Here is a 19119-nt window from a genome sequence, read left to right as displayed (position 1 = left end):
GTTATATGTATCTTTTATTTATTTTTTTTCCAAGTTAAAGACGCTATATACATAAACAAATTTAAAGTTTTTGGACCGTCGAAGATTGAATGGTCAATATTTTCTTTGGATTTTTTTTCTATATATAATGAACACGATAAAATTAACATATCTAATACAATTTTTTTTGTTTTTGTTTTTGGTTTCAATTTTTCACTACAGCTATATTTAATAAAAACAATGCGTCGCGTTAAACTCTGGTTTAATTTCTGCTGGGATAAAAATAAAAAATAAATATATTTTAATAAAATAAATTAGAAATTTAAAATGGATAACAGAAACAACTAGAGTTTAATCGTGAATACTGAATGATTATTTATACATTGAAAAAGAAAAAAAAAGACTTTAATTTAAATATATCTAAAAAAATAAAATTAAAATTAAAATAATTTGTTTTTATATCCGATCCAAGTTATATATATATATATAAGAAATACGTAGCTAAAAATAGCTTCTTCATTTATATTATAGTAATTAAATTAATTGTGCGAAATTAATTTGAGTAAATAATACTGATTTTCTTTTTTTTTTTCATTTTTGGTTTTTTTAAATACCGCGTGCATTTGACTGAAATATATAACATCTAATATCACCGCCTCCACAATTCACTTCCGCGTGTTTATTTGTTTATTAAACTATAGTTGTTTTTTTTTCAAATCATTCTTTTTGAGCAAAAAACTTAAAACACCGAATAACGGGCATTTTTGTCGAACAAAAGAAAAAAAAAATAATAATATTTTAAAAAGAGTCGATAATATGTTTAAATATTGGTAAAGAATGCTCACAGTTAATTCTTTAAATGGCCTTTAAAATATAATATTTACTCTTCCACCATTTTTTTATATTAAACTCTTGATTTATATTTCCTCCGTACTTTATTTTGTACCCTAAGAGAAAGTTTATCCAAAAAAATATTTTTAAATTGGTCAATTTTTTGATTTGTTGATTTTTTTTAAATATGATTTAGATCCAATCTATTATTCGTCGATTCGCATTTTTTTCTACTTCAAAAATTAAATCGAAGCGTGTTTAATTTTTATTTCACTATAATATTGTTAATATATTAATTTTTAACGCAAAATAAATAAAAGATTTTAATTTGGTTTTGTAAATTAAAAAAAAAAATAATAATAAAATTTCTCACCAATTTGTTTTTATTTCTTGGTTTTGAACGCATTTTCAATTTAATTTTTTTTTTGGTTAATTTTTGGATAATGTTTAAAAATCCTCGAGAATTTTTTTCTTTGCGCGTGGATTTTATTTGTTTGTTTATTTGTATTTTTTAAAAAGGTATAATTTTTAATCATTTGTTTGTTTTAATAGGTTAGGGAAAGGGTAATAGCTACATAAACATCTTTGTACTGAATGTGTACTCTGGCCGTTTGTTTATGGCGAATTGTATTTGATTTTTTTTTATATAATTTCTTTCGCGTACTTTCTCTCTCTCTCAATTTTTTTTCTGGTTTATTTGATTATTTGTTTATTATTTTAGTAACTTTCGATTCTCTCTCGCCGTTTGTGTTATAAATAAAAAATTGGATAGAAATTTATTTAAACTTGAAGAAACCAAATAATATTTTTTTTTTATTTTTTTTGAAAACGAAATGGCCGTTTTTGTCGTGAATTTTTTTTAATTTTAATTAAAGGTATTTATTTAATTAAGAGCGGGAATTATTTAATTCGTATTAAAATTATTTTCGATATCCGCTATCCTTACCATCATCGATTAATTTATTTAATTTTAAAAATAGTGAATTAAAATGGCAATAGAATTAAATTAAATTCAATTAAAAATTGCACGCTGATAATCTTCTGATATTTTTCTAATTTCAAAAATAATTAATATATTGTTTAAAAAACAAAAACGTGTATTAAAATCTACTATGATTAACGTTTTTTTTAAATGGACCTTTTTTTCAATATTGTTTAATTTCATATAATGTGGTATACGTTATGATTTTAGGTACACATTTTTTTTTAACTTTGGGTAATTTTAATTGAATTGGGATTTAGTTAATTCACGATAATTATAATAATTTATTTAGAATTTCTAAATATAATAAATTATTAACGTGTAGTGCGTGGTGACGTTAATTTATAATATATATATATGTACTTATATATATTTACTTACGCAACTGATATTGAAATATATATACCGAGATTTCTGATATTATATAATTTAATAATCTATACCAGAATTTTTAAATTGATAAATTTTAATAATATAATAGGCCTTTTACTAATAACGAGGTATGTTTTATTTGACACTTGTTTATTTTTTCTGAGAGACATTTTAAGTTTGTTTGTTTGTTTATTTATTTAATTGCTTAAATGTTTTTGTATCCGCCATAAAGGCCATCTTTGCTTGTTTAAAATTTAATGGAAGGACTTTTTTAAAATATCTGTCGGGTTCAATTTAAACTTAACTATATTGTATCTGGGTTTTGGTTGGTTTCATGTTTTTTTTTTTTAATTCTTATCAACAAATATTCAGCGAAGAAAATTGCCCAAAATACGTATTTAATTTTTTTTTGGAAATAACGAACGTGTTGTGTATAATTGTTTATTTTTTATACTTTAATTCACTTATAAAAGATTAAAACATGCAAAATTCACTCGAAAAAATGTCGCTTCCGTGTGTTGTTAGTTTTTGTTTTTTTTTTAGTTTCAGTTTTAGCACCAGGAAAAATATAACATTTATTACACGTTTATAAAGCATTTTACTATTTTTATATATTTAATTTTAATTTTATTTAGTATAGAGCCTCGATTCCCCAATTTATTATTTTTGAACGGGTGATAGACGGAGTTATAAATCGCATTCTTGTTTGTTTTGTTAACGTTGCTTGCTTAAACTTAACACAATTATTTTCCGAAATTTTTATCAAAATATTCCGTATTCCAACCAGTGGATGTTTAATATTTTGATAAAATCCGTTTATAAATTAAATAAAATTTGTTTCTAAGAAGAAAATAAATGTAATAATTAATTTTAAGCGCAAAATTAAAATTAAATAAGAAAATTTAGATTATTTTTTTTTTCAATATTTAGCCCAAAACACCTAGATATTTATATTTATTTATTTATTTTTTTTGTTAATTTTATAGACCATTTTTTTAATATATAATTTATACCACTACGGAACGCGTTTGTTTATTTTTTTTTAATATTTAATAGTTTTAATATATTTATTATACTTTGAATAAAACCCCCGATTAAACGTTTTTTTTATATATTGTTTTTTTATCTTTTTGAAAAAACCAAAATATCCCAGTTTTAAATGAAACCTATTCAACTAACAAGGTACAAAAATATGAGAAAAATGGAGGAGGTTGAAAAAATGGGAGACAGTATTTTTCTCTCTCTCTTTTTGATATCTCATTTATTTATTTATTTATTTTTTAATATATATATCTTTTTTGCTTTTTTTTATTGATTAAATACTTATTTCCGACCCTAAATATTTAAACCCTAATTACACGCACCCACAGTCACTATTAACGATTGTCAATGTTGTACGGCGGAGTTTTAGATTGATTTTTGTTTATTTATTTATTTATTTATTTATTTTCATATAGGCCCACTTTTTCATTAATTAAAAATTACTTTAATTAAATATAGTATCCAAGAAATAAATAATATTTTCCCCTTTTACGTATTTTAATATTGTTAAATTTGTTTCTGATCAATGCCTGATTGAATTATTTGTTGTTACTCTTAAATTTTCTCGCGCTCTGAGTTCAAGGTTGAAACGATAAAATCGTCTGCTATTTTTACTCAACTACGTAGGTACTTTCAAATAGGCTTAATTATTCAGATATTTAAGCTTTATGGTACGAATTCAAAGGTCAAATTTCTGAATTTCCGTTAAATTAGTTCAGTTTCAAACTAGGCAATGCGATGGAACTGCAACAGGCATTTCAGTTCTATCGCCGCGTTACCAGTAAACGTAACAGGCTAAAATATTTTAAACTTAACAGCGTTTATTTAATTTAAAACCATTTTAGACTCGTCTCAAATTAAACCATTTAGGCCTATTTTTTAAGAATCGAGTAATTTGAATAAAAATAATCATTGATATCGTTTCACCCTAATTAAGGTTTAAACTAACTTACTACTTCATTAATTTTTAAATTTTTCCCGATTTTATATATAAAGGAAGGACGGGGTGGGAATGAAGTTTTATTTTTTTTGTTTGAAAATTTCTAATTTCTCTTTTAGTTTAATTACGAGGGTATTGATTTTCTTCGCTTTGTTTTTTTTAGTATTTTAAGTTTGAAATTGTAACTCACGAGAAACGTTAATAAAACGGGTTGATTCTAATTAGTATTTAGGAAAGTAATAAGGTCCGCCAATTAAATTTTTCTCGTTAACTTGTAATTTTTTTTTTAAATTTTTGTAGTGGAGTTACTGTTTCAAACTTAACGCTTTACACAATTCCCATATTTTACGTTTAAAAAAAACGCGTAAGGAATGAAATAGTTTTTGGAATTAAAAATTCCATTTTTGTATATTATTGAAGTAAATACCTTGGTTTTCGAAATATCCACACTTTTTTTTAGTCCGATGAAATTTTCATTTCAGCCACCATGATAGTTTGGAAAAGTCAATCCCCGACGTATAGTCTTTGCTTTGTTTATTTCATTTGTTTACACGTATAATTGTCTCTGGCTCTCATCATAGGATCACGCGCTTGCGCAGTGTTTAGCGAGAGCTCGTATCCCCGACGACGAGTAGATAGAGACGCGTACGCGTTACGGAAGGCTTTGAACAATTTTTTTTTATTTAAATTCCACTTGCGAAAAAAATCCATTTCCATCATCGCCGTCGAAGATATTTCCTCTCTGTTCTTTACTTCATCCTTTTCAATTTAATTAGCGGAATACTGATCGTTCTTTATTTGTTTATTTATTTATTTATTTATTTACTTTTGTTGTAGAAGAGTTCTTTGTAATTCTTGTTTTTCGTTTGACGATTTTTAAAGTAAATTTTTTTTGCTATTTTATTTTTAAAAACGGCGGTTCTTTATTTTGTCTCTCGAACTGGTCGGGGGTACGAACGGCGTTTCCATTTTATTATCGGTTCATATTTGTTGTTATTTTTGTATTTGTTTTTTTGTTTGTTTATAGGTTTTTTTTCGTAGACAATGGTCCTCCCGATGATTTAATTATTATTGACCTCCTCGGTGGACGCTCGAACCTTGGTTATGACGACGTCTCATCAGATTCGACCTCTGGCCCATCGCAAGAGAGCGTCTGCTAACACGTCCAAATGCGCCTTCGTCTGAAATAGGTGACAAAGATATTGCAAAACATTTAATTTGGGATTCAAAATTTATCACGAATTCTTAAAGGTTTAGTAATAAACCAGCTAGTTATTATTTATTAGCTCGTTGCTGCTAATAAAACCGGCGCTATCATTTAAATTTGAAAAATGAGTTAAGCCTTGTTTCGAGCTACTTTCAATGTCACGTGTTTCATCAATACTTGTAGAGCGTAATTTTGGATTCAATTATACCCCAATAACGACTAAATTGGTACAGAATTAAGGGAGATGCGAATTTTTTAACAAATCAAAAATCATACACTGGTGTATTGCGGGTAAACGTTTTACAGGGGCCGGTAGGAAATACATTATTGGTTCTACCCCTGGAGGTTCGGCAATTGAAATTTGTCTTTTTGGAAACGTTTAATATTCGTTTAAGCCTTGGCTTTTCAAAATTAACAATAATAATAATAATTAAAGCTTTATTGGATATCCCTGTTCAGTCGAAACTGGTTTACAAAGGGGTCCGTTAGTTAAATTAATTGTTAAACATTAAAAATATGCTGTTTTACATCTCTCTTAAACTCATTAATGTTAGCTATATTTTTTATATCACATGGTAAGTTATTCCAAGATTGGATTCCCCTGTTTTTTAAACTTTTCAAGTTGGTTGTCGTTAATTTTGATGGCAGAACAAAGGTTTTAAGATTTATGCGGGTATTATAGTTATGATCGACTAAATGAAACATATCAAGGATATACTTTGGCATTTGATTATTATAGATTTTATACATTAGTACTAATAGCTGATATTCATATTCTTGAGATAGGGTCATCCAATTTAGGTTTTTAAGAGCCTCTGTGGCAGATGATCTCTTATTTCGGAGTAATATTAATTTGGCACATTTATTATGTATAATTTGAAGTCTATGTAAGTATTTTTTGGGGCCAATATTGTAAAATAAATTACCGTAATTAAAGATGGGTTGGATCATAGATTTATGTAGCGTAATTTTACTTTGAATGTTCAAACATTTATAAAGTGGATGGACGAGCCAGAGTCTCTTATTTACCTTATTTAGTACATATTCAATGTGATCAATAAAATCTAACTTTTCATCTATGATGGTTCCGATATATTTATATGATTTTACCCGTGATATATCTAGGGACCCAAGTTTGATTATGTCTTGCGTTGTACCTCTTAATTTTTTAGGTTCAATAATCATAAAAACAGTTTTAGATTCATTAAAAATAAGGCCTCGTGAGGCTAACATTTTCTTTAGAGTTATTACGTCCGATTCTAATTCAGTGATCAATTTAGAAGCGTCATCTGATACAGAGAGAAGGGCATCGTCATCCGCGTATTCAAAAGACTTTGAAAATTTTAAGCATTTATGATTATGTCTCGTATACAGGGTGTTTCTGAAAAGTCCATCACAAATTAAGGGGCGTGTTTATGGGACCAAACTGAGCGGAAAGTACCAAAGAACATGGGGTGTACAACATTTTGTTACGGAGATATGGCCTTCCAAACATTCGCCCCTAAAACAAGGAAATATCCAAAAATGAGGAGTAACACTTAAGACCGACTAACCAGCTTGTTTAAAATTACTAGACAATTTCAATAGCCTTTAATCGAACAATTGATTTCTACCTTTACTAATCAGAAGCGTATAAATGAGTAGAAGTATGCCTACGGTGGTAATGTAAAATTAATCCCAAGTGACATGATGTTTCAAGATCTTCCCAGCACCAAGTAAAATGGTTCTGATTGAAGGGACTTTTATTAGCACAGCGTAAACAACGTTATTTTCAGGAATAAGTCCAAATGTCCACGGGCGGCATTACAAAAACGAGGCAGTCTTTCGAATGATACTTGGACATGTTGGAAGATCCCTGGCTTGTTCCTGTTATCTCAAACCGTAAAAAGCTACGCAAATCTTCATCATCACGGACAACACTCTTGTACGTTAGGTATGACCTTGAGAAAACCTAAAAGGACATCTCGAATGTATTTGAAAAACCCATCTCCAATTAAGGGGCGTGTTGTTTGTTTCCAACAGAGTAAACTCGCCCAGAGAACAATTACAATGCAGAGCCACGTTTCGGCGTTAATGGCCCACAAAGGTGGTCCCAAAAACAAGAACAAACTTTAATTTGTTTCGTTCAGTAAGTGTTTCATGTGTCATAGATAAAACGCCATGATTAATGCACGAAGAAAATGAATTTATTGACAAGTTTTAACATTTAATTGCAACTAGTTACAAAAATTGTTCAAAGTGTTCACCACCCGCGTTAAGGCACACATTAGCACGTCTTACAAATGATTCCCTTACACGTTGAAAAATGCCTGGAGTTTCGCGAATTGTTTGACAGCCGTGAATTATTCGTCGACGTAGCTCTTCAACATCGGGCACTTCAGTCTGATAAACTAAGTCTTTCAGGTGGCCCCAAAGAAAGAAATCACAAGGGTTCAGATCGGGTGATCGAGCAGGCCACTCCACAGGTCCACCTCGACCTAACCACCGCAAAGGGAAGGTCGCGTTAAGATAATTTCGGACCGCGATGCTGAAATGTGGTGGTGCACCATCGTGCATGAACCACATTCTGTTTACCAAACCTAAGGGTACGTCTTCGAGTAGTTCCGGTAAATCGTCCCGTAAGAACTGCAAGTAAGCCACACCGTTTAACCTGGGCTCTAGGAAATTTGGCCCAATTAAATTGTCACCCACAATACCACACCACACGTTTAAACTGAATTGTACTTGGTGACTTCTAACGCAAGTTGCGTGGGGGTTTAGCTGGGACCATTGATGTTTATTATGTAAGTTAATAATACCATCCCGTGAAAAGTTAGCTTCGTCAGTAACCAACAAATCCCGTGGGAAATCGATATCGTTTACTTTAGCCAGAAACCACTGACAAAACGCCGTGCGTCGTGGGTAGTCCGCTGGATTCAAACCTTGAACTTTTTGAACATGGAAAGGATGAAACCGGTGGCTTCTGAGGATTTTCCACACGAGCGTGTGGTTTACGCCTAATCGGCGACCAACTTGGCGGGTACTTGATTCAGGCTCGTCCTCGAAAATGGTGAGAACTTCGTCTTCTACGGCCTCTGGGATGGCTCTCGCTCTAGGTTGAGGTCCAGCCGGTTGGATTCGTCCATCTTGCCTCAAACGTCTGTCCACAGCCTCGAACGTCAGTCGATTTGGTAGTCGCCTCTGCGGAAATCTTTCCTGATACAAGCGTACAGCTGCAGCGGCATTCCCCTCGGCTAGTCCATACATTAGGTGCATATCCGCATATTCGGCATTTGTGAAGAAAGGCATTGTAACAGACTTCGTTGAATTATGAGTTTAATAAAACAAACACATGTACGTGAAACCTCTTTTATTCCTTTCTTAAAAAACATAGTGCTCTGTTTTAGTGCTCTGTTTTTTAAGAATAGGCGAAGTTCTCACTATTTTCGAGGACGATCCAAAAACAAGCAGCCGCCAATTGGTTTGCTGATTAAGAAAAAACCACACGCAACTTGCGTTAGAATTCACAAAGTACAATTCAGCTTAAACGTGTGGTGTAGTATTGTGGGTGACAATTTAATTGGGCCATATTTCCTAGAGCCCAGGTTAAACGGTGTGGCTTACTTGTAGTTCTTACGGGACGATTTACCAGAACTACTCGAAGACGTACCCTTAGGTTTAATAAACAGAATGTGGTTCATGCACGATGGTGCACCACCACATTTCAGCATCGCGGTCCGAAAACTTGTCAATAACATTTTCTTTGTGCATTAATCATGGCGTTTTATCTATGACACATGAAATACTTACTGAACGAAACAAATTAAAGTTTGTTCTTTTGTTTGGGACCACCTTTGTGGGCCATTAACGCCGAAACGTGGCTCTGCATTGTAATTGTTCTCTGGGCGAGTTTACTCTGTTGGAAACAAACAACACGCCCCTTAATTGGAGATGGGTTTTTCAAATACATTCGAGATGTCCTTTTAGGTTTTCTCAAGGTCATACCTAACGTACAAGAGTGTTGTCCGTGATGATGAAGATTTGCGTAGCTTTTTACGGTTTGAGATAACAGGAACAAGCCAGGGATCTTCCAACATGTCCAAGTATCATTCGAAAGACTGCCTCGTTTTTGTAATGCCGCCCGTGGACATTTGGACTAATTCCTGAAAATAACGTTGTTTACGCTGTGCTAATAAAAGTCCCTTCAATCAGATTCATTTTACTTGGTGCTGGGACGATCTTGAAACATCATGTCACTTGGGATTAATTTTACATTACCACCGTAGGCATACTTCTACTCATTTATACGCTTCTGATTAGTAAAGGTAGAAATCAATTGTTCGATTAAAGGCTATTGAAATTGTCTAGTAATTTTAAACAAGCTGGTTAGTCGGTCTTAAGTGTTACTCCTCATTTTTGGATATTTCCTTGTTTTAGGGGCGAATGTTTGGAAGGCCATATCTCCGTAACAAAATGTTGTACACCCCATGTTCTTTGGTACTTTCCGCTCAGTTTGGTCCCATAAACACGCCCCTTAATTTGTGATGGACTTTTCAGAAACACCCTGTATATGTTAAATAATAGTGGCCCCAAGATACTACCTTGAGGAACACCTGTAGATACAGTCATTGATTGAGATTTTGTATTACCAATTATTACGGATTGTGTTCTTTGACTAAGATAAGACGTGAACCATTTAAGGGTGCCCGTATCTGCCCCGCATGATCTAAGTTCATTAAGCAATATTTCATGATTTACGCAATCAAAGGCCTTAGACAAGTCAACAAAGACAATTCCAACATACCACTCTTTTTCTATACTTTGTATTATAGTCTCAAAAAGGTTCATGACACACGTGGTCGTCGAGTGACCCGGTACGAAGCCAGCCTGCATTTCATATAATAAATTATTATCGATAACATGTGCCAGCAATTGGTCGTATACGATCTTTTCAAGGATCTTTGAAAGAATTGGCAGGACTGAAACGCCCCTATAGTTATTAGGTTCCGTTGGGTCACCTTTTTTATATAAAGGGACTACTTTGGCATCTTTCCATTGATTTGGAAAGGTGTGACTGTTTATGGATAAGTTAATTAGCTTAGTTAAGAATGGCGTAATTACTATAGCTAGACCCCTTATCAGGTCACTCGACAATCCGTCTGACCCTGTTGCTTTCGAAGACTTTAAATTCTTTAAATAAGTAAAAATCATGCTTTCTGATACTTCTACTAATTTTAAATTACATACATCATTCAATTCGATTGTTAACTGTGGATTAATTATACATGGATTTTTCGTGAAATGCCTGTTTAGGTTATTTGCTACCTCAAATTGAGTTGTATATTCTATTCCATTATTACGTATCATGACAATAGATTTAGATTTGGCTTTCATGAAGGGCTTTACCAATTTCCATAAGTTAGCCCCACCCTTTAATTTTTTAATTTTTTATGAAAATAATCTTTTTTACAATGAACGCTTTAACAATTGATTCAATTCCAATGGAAAAGACGAGAACTTTCTACAATACGCAAATAGCTTCAGATATGTTAGTCTGTAAATAACTTTACCTCTAAGTTGGTTTTTGTATAGAATTTGGGTAGTTTTTTTTAGCAGACGGTAGTTGTTATTTTCGTTTTATTTTTTTAGGTATTCAAACTTTAAAGGTAACTTTATTTATATATTTTTTCCCGGGTCCCGGATATAAGGAAGGAAAATCAATTTAACCAGTCTCGGGGGAAATAAAAAAGATTAGAACTTCCGAAGGTGGACCGAGAGTCGCTGAAAAATAAATAAAAAAAAGAACAGAAATTTCGCGAAAAGATAAAAGTCGAGAATGCGTGTTGCTTTTTCAAGATGACTCCGTTAATAAAGGAATGTTAGAGGAAGAAGGTAAAAATAGGGTGAAAGATAGTATACGTTTAAGTTTCACGCTTATTAAAGAGGATAGTAAGAATTGAGCTCTAGGCAGGTTAGGAGTCTCGTGAGATTTTGAAAACTAATAAGATAGACCAACTGCCTGACTTTTAAAAGTCAGTATTTCCCAATTTAAATATAATTTAAGTTTAAAGGAAAACTCTAGCCAGGATGTTTTTTTTTATTTCAAAGGAGAAATAAAATATTTAAAATCATCTATATTTTAAATTTGAACCACGCATCCATCCGTAATACGAACGATTAAATTTTCTTAACGACCCCTACACGCTTTAGAGATCTTAATCAACGCGAATTGGACCAGACGCCAGACCGGGGTCAACTCCTATTGGATGAATCTGTAAGGTCTATTCAATAGGGATGGACTCCAATCCTATCGCGAAGAAACTTAGCTAAATTGCTCGTAAATTCTTTTTCAAAAATATAGATGGGTTGAAATAAGCATCTTCGATGTAAATAAAGGGGGTAGGCAATCTTCAGTATCGGGAAATACACATAGCCAGCCGTCTCTGCGCACTCTCTGGACCCAAAGTGCCTATAGCGCAGGCACCGAAAAGCGAAATGGAAGGCAGAGTTTTACCAAGAAGTGATATCTAGTTTATTAGAAAGAAGGTATAAGATGCCTAAGTATTCGCGCGCTATAGTCCCAGTCCCCCTTTCAAAATACAAGGGGGGGACGTAAAAGGAGGCCGAGCTATTTTGCTGCCTCTCCTCAGTCGGAAAATACGTAATTTTCGTCATTCGTGTCGCGCTGACGTGAGTTTTCAAGACCCAATGAGATGCTGGTTGTAATTTAGAGGCGGGGATTAACTCCGGACAGGCTACGTTTGGACTGGATATAAAGCTAGAAATTAGGCGAATTTATACCTTCTCCCTAATAAACTAGATATCACTTCTTGGTTTTACCCCGTGTCTTTCCCTCTCAAGGCCTTTAAAATTATTATTCACATAGACATACATATAAACAACTTAATTACCCACCTAACATAAAATCATACGCATTTATAAAATTTAAAACCTCAATTTTCACTACTAACTTATAAAACATCAATAAATGATGAAATCCATAGACGATATAGCAAAATTCAAAGCGACTATCGTACGAACGAAATTTACCACATAACTCAATCTTGAGGCAAATAAATATTTAATTATGTTTTTATTTGGGGTATAAGATTTGAACGGGAAACTGAGAGGCGAGAGCATACGAGCAACTCGCGCGGGAAAATCTAGCGTCCTAAATATTATATTAAAATCTCGAATCTAGAGATAAAGCCAAAAGGTCAAAGTTCAAATTCTTTTAACTTATAAGATACAGAGTTATAGGAAATGAAAATGTTAGGTAATCCATTACGGGTTAGACGAAATATAATTTTCTTGCCTTAATTTTCAATTAACCCGTAAAACATTTTCTTTTATAATTACTAAATAAGCTAGCTAATCTAATTAATTACTCTAAACAATTAGTCTAAACAACCCCGCATTGTGGTACGCTTTTCCCGAAGAGAAGTATTATATTATACTTGCATGACGCTACTGATATCAAACATACAGTTTGGTTAAACTTAGTAATGTAACCGAGTATTTTTGTCCATACTGCAAAATCACATTGAGGAATAAGCTTGAAAAAATTTCAAGGGGGGTAAACAAGCCCATTCTATAATTATTACTCTCAAAAGGTTTCTTTGACTCTCTCTTAGTCGCGCTAATTTGAATAATTGAAACGGAGGGAACTAATGAAAATGACTTAAAAAAGAGCACCGCAGTTTATGCGGGGAAAAGTTTAAAAGTAGCGAGAAACCTTAGGAAAACTATGTATACATAGGTGATAAAGAAAAGAGGGTGAAAGGTAAGGATATACGCCAGAAGTATTTTTGGTCAGTAATTGAGTCGAGGGGACGCTGTTATACGGTGGATTAGTCCGCGATCCGACTGCAAACGGTTTATTAGCAAAAGGGGTTCTACCCTATACCACTTCGAGGGATTCGACGCTGTGACGTAAATGTCTAGAATAAGCACGACATTTCAGATAAATTAATTAACATCACCTTTGAATACTAGACTAGTCATACGATAATATCCAGAACAATAAATAACTAACAAAAACCGTTAAACGTTATGAGATCCCATGTACAGCCAAGTTTTATCAGGGATAGATTTAATTTTAGAAGTAGGAATGGAGAACAGAGTAATCTGGGCGCACGTCAAAGTCCCAAACCCCCTTCCACGGGACGAGGGGGTATGAAATAAGAGGCGGGAGGGTCATAGCGACAGAGGTAAAAAGGAATTTTACGTATTTTTCGCCGTCCCGGCCAGCAACGTCATCATAACGTAGTTTAAGTGAGCCAATAAGATAATTTAAACTTTTCGTTACGTGTTGGAGGGAGGGGCTCTATACTGGGTTGTCTATGAGTCGGAATAACTGAAGTAAATACTAACCGTTCTCCATTCCTACTTCTAAAATTAAATCTATCCCTGCTCTCAGTAAGTCTCTAGCATTACGAAGTATAGGTAGTGTCATACTTATGGAACATAGCTTATAAGCTTTTGATCATACTGGGAATACACTATCATTAATGGTTTAACCCCTCAGTCCCTAATAACTTTCCGTCTTTGGTTGAATCGATACTTATTAAAAGTGTCGAACCCTTCGAACTTCATCTTCTTATTCCGGCCTTTACTTCGGCGTACCTACGTTAACTACAGTAACACGGTTTCCTATTTCCTCCCTCTTATCTTGATTAAAGATACAATTTATTCCAAAAAGGTTTTTCTTTACTCATGCAAGAACGCGAATCGGCTAATTGATAAGGTCACGGGGTTAAGATTTTCCTCGCAAATTTAAAATATTTTTCTAATTCAAACTTAATATAAAATTAGTTTGTTGAGAAATATATTGGAAAACTTGTCTTCGACGCGTTTGTTAATACAATTTCCTAAAGGCTACACTTCAGTGCCTACGGAAAAGGCCAATGAACTTGTTAGAACACAACCAAAATATTAAATCAAGTTGTGACATGAATTTATTGTTTTCTCCTACGAGTATCGAAGCGTAGCTAAAGAATATTTAAAATGTCGCGTGCAATTTCGCAAATCAGTGGTATGGTAGTAAATTAAGAGTATTATATTTATAAAAACACTAGTAGCAAAGGCACCTGGCGTTTTGCGTCAGGCCGTTGTGGCAGTTTTATTACATTTTTGACCGCCATTTTAAAATATGGTGCCGAATCGAGGCCCAAAAGCAGTAAGGCCCGTCTATAGGATAAAGGGTAACAGTGTAGAGTTGGTACAGGTAAATTTGAAGGATTTGAAATGTGAACAGCTTTCTTTAAAGTATTATAACTAATTTTTGGGTGGCTCAAATTCCTTTTAAAAGGGCTCAATTTGTAGATTGAATATCGAGGATTACAATAAAAATGGTCCGAATATTGTAGGAATACGTGGATGAAAGATACCCATATACACACCAACTCGGACCAAGAAGTGATACCTAGTTTACTAGGGAGAAGGTATAAGATGCCTAAGTATTCGCGCGCCATAGTCCCAGTCCCCCTTTCAAAATACAAGGGGGGGGGCGTAAAAGGAGGCCGGACTATTTCGGCTCTCCTCAGTCGGAAAATACGTAATTTTCGTCATTCGCGTCACGCTGACGTGAGTTTTAAAGAGCCAATGAGATGTGGGTTGTAATTTAGAGGCGGGGATTAACCCCGGACCTACGTTTGGACTAGAGATGTGAAATTACCGTAATTTTTAAAAATGGTAATTTACCGGGTAAATTACCGAAAAATTACCGGTAAATTACCGATTAAAATTTTGAAATTACAAAAATTACCGTAATTTATGGTATTTTATGTTTTAATAGGCTTATTACCGCGGTAATTTTGTAATTTACCGGTAAATTACCATTCTAAAATTACGGTAAGATATAAATCGGTAATTTACGCGGTATTTGGTAAATTACCGGTAATTTACGGACGGTAAATTACCGACTCACATCTCTAGTTTGGACTGGAGATAAAGCTGGAAGAGTGGCGAATTTATACCTTCTCCTATAAACTAGATATCACTTCTTGCTCGGACTAATCAACTTAAGTTAATGTCAATTTCAGATGTGAATTTGCTTTAGGAAGAGTTACAATAATCCCACGATAACCAACCTTTATCATTCAGTCAGGACCAATAATATTTGTTTCTGGTCAAAAACGTTCAATAATTAATGGTTATAATAGAATAAATTCACGTTTAAACTTAAAGGGCTCCAATATTCGAAACTATGGGAAAAAAAGGGGGGGGGGTAGATTTTCTATTACAAAACGAATTTTCATCGGAGGAAATCTATCCTCCGGTCATTTATCTTGCCGGATTTCAGGTTGCTCTAAATCCTTAAATACTATTTTATTTCTTTGGATAAAATCGGAGCTTGCTAAAGAAATTGAGAAAGAATTCCTAGAGATCGATAGCCAATTCATTTATAGCCTAGACTTCCGTCCAGGATCTCTAGAAGCTTTCCGCGAAAAAAATAGCTCGGGATGTTTTTCCCCTCACCGTCTAATAATAAAAGATACCACGTTGAATGGTAGCAATAGTTAATATAGGTAATGTAAACACGTATAGAAACAAAACCTGAAAATACAGAAATCCTAGCGGCAGGATTTGATTTTCAAGACACTTTTGTTAAAAGACTAAACCAAGAATGCATACAGCTAATTGGAAACATTGTGCACCACATTTCGCCCATGTTAATTTCTACGTGGGTTTTCTGGGCGGGGCTTAGGTACTATCCGTCACGCCTTATGATTTTCACGTCTTGCAAACTGTGATTTAATTGGTATATAGTAACGCTAATTAATAGGCGCGCGTAAGGTGCAAGGGGTAGCGATATAGATTATTCGCAAGGTAAAATTTACTTATAAAAATACTTATTTAATAGGAAAAAAAAGCGTAACAACTTGCCAAAAATTAAATATTTGTGTAAAATCAATCATTTTAGATTTTTCATAAATTTTTAACGTTGAATATTAAGTTTTTCTGGAAAATAAATCGAAATAATGCAAAAGAAAAGCTTCGACGTAACGGCAAATGTTTGCTCTGAGACTAATCGAGAAAAGCCTTGAGAGATTGGTTCGAAATTACGCCCTAAAATTGAGTAGGAAAACAAGGATGGTTCAATCGGTTGAAGAAGCACACTAGAACCATAGTAAACTGAGGGAATAACCACCAAATTCCCAAATGACTTATGTAAAACGTCCCTCGCCGGATTGAAAGGGATTAAAATTAAAACAGCCTTGTTTTAGTTTTTTTACGTTACTTTCATCGCTCTTGTAATGGTTTTAAACAAACATTGGAATACTTTAATATTGCGAGGTTTTTCGAAGGGAATATGAAACGACTGTAAATCATAAGAAATTAAAAAAAATATCTGAAATGGTTCACCTGGCATATTTTCATGCAATTTTTTAAATTTTTCATGCATTCCATTGTGAAGGTAGGTGAGATGATCGTACATCTAAAAATTATAAATAATAAATAAATAAATAAATAAATAAATAAATAAATAAATAAATAAATAAATAAATAAATAAATAAATAAATAAATAAATAAATAAATAAATAAAAACACTAATAAACAAAACGTAATTAACTAAAAACATAAATAAAATAACCATTCGTTTTAACGTAATTTAAAACATTTTTGTAACGTTTTAATTGTTTAAAATTAAAACGCGGGTGAAATAAATGAATGGATTAATAAAGAAATATTGTTAATATACTTTGAAATAGCCCTTTATAATAGTAGCGTATTTGAAGGAAAAGGTGAAATAACATAACATTATACCTTAAACTAACAGCCTTTTTCTAGTAAATATAAAAGGAATCAAATATTAGAAAAAATTATAAGTAAATGATCTCTCATTACAAAATAATTAGCGTTTAATTAGTCTTAAAAACGAAGACTACTGGCGTCTGCTAAATCGAACCTCTTACGATATTATGTTACCTGAAGTTTTACTTTGATTTATTTTTTCTTCTTTAAATGCCACGTTTAAGTTCTATCAACTTCAATGAATTTCCTTGAAATTTTAATTACGTAAAAAATAACATCTGAGAGATATACAATTTCTTAGCTAATTTTCAAAGTCTTTGAAGGTCTAATTAGCTATAAAAGAAATTTAATTAGCGTTTTCTTGAGAATTCCGCAAAAAAAAATAAAATCAGTAAAATATCCAAAAATTAAGTCCCGTTTTACCTGACAGTGGTTTATAGAGGCGATATTAGGGTAATTGCTGGTAACGTTTAGTGACAATTGATATTCGTCCTGAATTTTGGCTTCCCAACTTGTATGACAAAGAAATACAAGACATTCACAAATTGTCTTCAAAATCAAATGATATAAAAATGGGGAAGTTGTAAATTTTGTATCCATATGGGGTGTAAGGGGGGAAACTTTTATCTTGAATAATAAAATGGTTTTAATGCAGTAAAAAAATATCATAAAAAGCTTTTTGCCATTTCCAATGTATAATGTATTGAAAGTTCATAATTTGAAGTAAAATAACCCTTAATTTACATCGGAAATATAAGCTTCTTCTAGATACGGGCTTTATAGTAAAGTTTCGAAATGCTTGAACACCATGGCCACCATAAAAGTAACCAACACGTCCTGAGCGTGATCAAAGTCGAGTTCCTTTGGTGCTAGTAAATGTTCATAGATAGAAACCAAAAGTATACTTCGTGTAATGCGAGAAACCCCCTTTATCTCTCAGAGTAGTGTCGACCCCCCACCTTCACGGCAGTAGAATCGGGAACACTAGTGAATAGGCTCAATATAGTAGCTGATGCTAGCTCTATAGTACCAAGAATTAGCCTTTCGATCACCACTATAGAGTACTATTTTCAGAAGTGAGATGAAACCAGAAGTACTGAGCTAGCCAAATTCTTCACTCGGCGAAAGTGAATATTCTTGATAACAAACCAACGGTTGGCCCTCTGCTGGCAGTTTCAGAATTTTCCCTTCAAAACGTGAGACGCTCGCGGTGGTAGACGACCGAACTAGATTCCAGCACCCGCGGCCGTGTTCCGCGGCTTTAGGTTGAGGGGAAGGGGGTAGGAAATGTTTTTGGAACTCGACCAATTTTTTTCTCTCTAGTTTTAGCGCATGGGAAGCGGCATAAAATCCTCAAATTTGTTCACTAGTGCCAGGATCTACTATCAATGCTAGAGCCCTTCACTTCTAGTCTCATCTCACTTCTGCTATTTTCAATAAAAACCTCTTCTTTGATTCGTTAGTTAGTGTAGGGGTTGAGAGATGAGGGTCGTTTGCATGGCGTGTACAGCCAAAGGCTGGGAACTGCAATCGAAGTATACTTTTGGTTTAATCGATGAGCTTTTGTTGGTGCTATGCAAATTTCTAAATTTCTTACTTCGACTAAATGAACTTTCGATTTTATCTTTAAGAGAAAAATACGACGTTAGGTTTCCTTTTTTGTAGCACTCATTGATTTATCATTCAAAAGATTGCGAAGGAATCGCCGACAAAAAAAAAAGAGAAATAAGTAAAAATGAAAAGAGGGCGGAGTTTTTTTGGAAATTCGTTTTCGGTTAAAAATAACCCTCCACGTCTAAAAATAGAAACTCGATTAATGCCGACTGAGAAAGGAGTGTGTGTGTGTGTGTGTGTGTGTGTGTGTAAGAAGGCGGATTCGTGGCCGTGTAATTTTCATAGCTAGATCGAACGTAATAATGGAAAATATCCACGACGATTACCATTTTTTATTTCGCAATATTATAGCTATTTTTAATCTCAAAATTGAGAGAGAAAAACCAAACATACATGTAGATTTTAAAGTTAAGTGA

The 19119-nt window shown here is 33.1% G+C and overlaps 3 protein-coding genes across 6 annotated transcripts in view; 1 reads left to right on the top strand and 2 right to left on the bottom strand.

Annotated features, from left to right (window-relative positions):
- Positions 1-2593: 2593 nt before the first annotated feature.
- jeb (low-density lipoprotein receptor domain-containing jelly belly protein) overlaps positions 2594-19119 on the bottom strand; it is a 112345-nt gene continuing 95819 nt past the window's right edge. Inside the window, exons 3-4 of one of the 2 annotated variants that reach the window (XM_089842582.1) lie at positions 16699-16771; positions 2594-5326 (exon numbers count right to left, since the gene is read on the bottom strand). In XM_089842582.1, coding sequence (XP_089698708.1) covers positions 5214-5326; positions 16699-16771 — 186 coding nt within the window. In that variant the 3' untranslated portion in view covers positions 2594-5213. The remainder of the gene's footprint in view (positions 5327-16698; positions 16772-19119) is intronic. The other variant, XM_089842583.1, reaches the window with a different exon arrangement.
- Positions 4424-19119, bottom strand: part of eIF1A (eukaryotic translation initiation factor 1A) — a 221199-nt gene continuing 206503 nt past the window's right edge. Inside the window, exon 7 of the mRNA XM_089842591.1 lies at positions 4424-4437. Coding sequence (XP_089698717.1) covers positions 4432-4437 — 6 coding nt within the window. The 3' untranslated portion in view covers positions 4424-4431. The remainder of the gene's footprint in view (positions 4438-19119) is intronic.
- On the top strand, positions 6732-8695 carry LOC149661154 (uncharacterized). Of its 3 annotated transcripts, XM_089842595.1 has the most exons (5): positions 6732-7067; positions 7128-7285; positions 7375-7480; positions 7756-8135; positions 8220-8695. In XM_089842595.1, exons 1-3 carry the CDS (start codon positions 7039-7041, stop codon positions 7377-7379), a joined length of 192 nt encoding a protein of 63 aa, XP_089698721.1. In that variant the 5' UTR covers positions 6732-7038; the 3' UTR covers positions 7380-7480; positions 7756-8135; positions 8220-8695. The 3 variants fall into 3 exon arrangements, with proteins under 3 accessions (XP_089698721.1, XP_089698719.1, XP_089698720.1); XM_089842593.1 differs by having other exon boundaries at positions 7128-7480; XM_089842594.1 differs by having other exon boundaries at positions 7128-7480; positions 7756-8695.

The sequence above is a fragment of the Phalangium opilio genome, unplaced genomic scaffold (genome assembly GCF_054372755.1).
Source record: "Phalangium opilio isolate 3A_F unplaced genomic scaffold, DU_Popi_V2 ptg000070l_1, whole genome shotgun sequence".
NCBI lineage: Eukaryota > Metazoa > Arthropoda > Arachnida > Opiliones > Phalangiidae > Phalangium > Phalangium opilio.
This window is presented reverse-complemented; position numbering and strand designations above follow the sequence as displayed.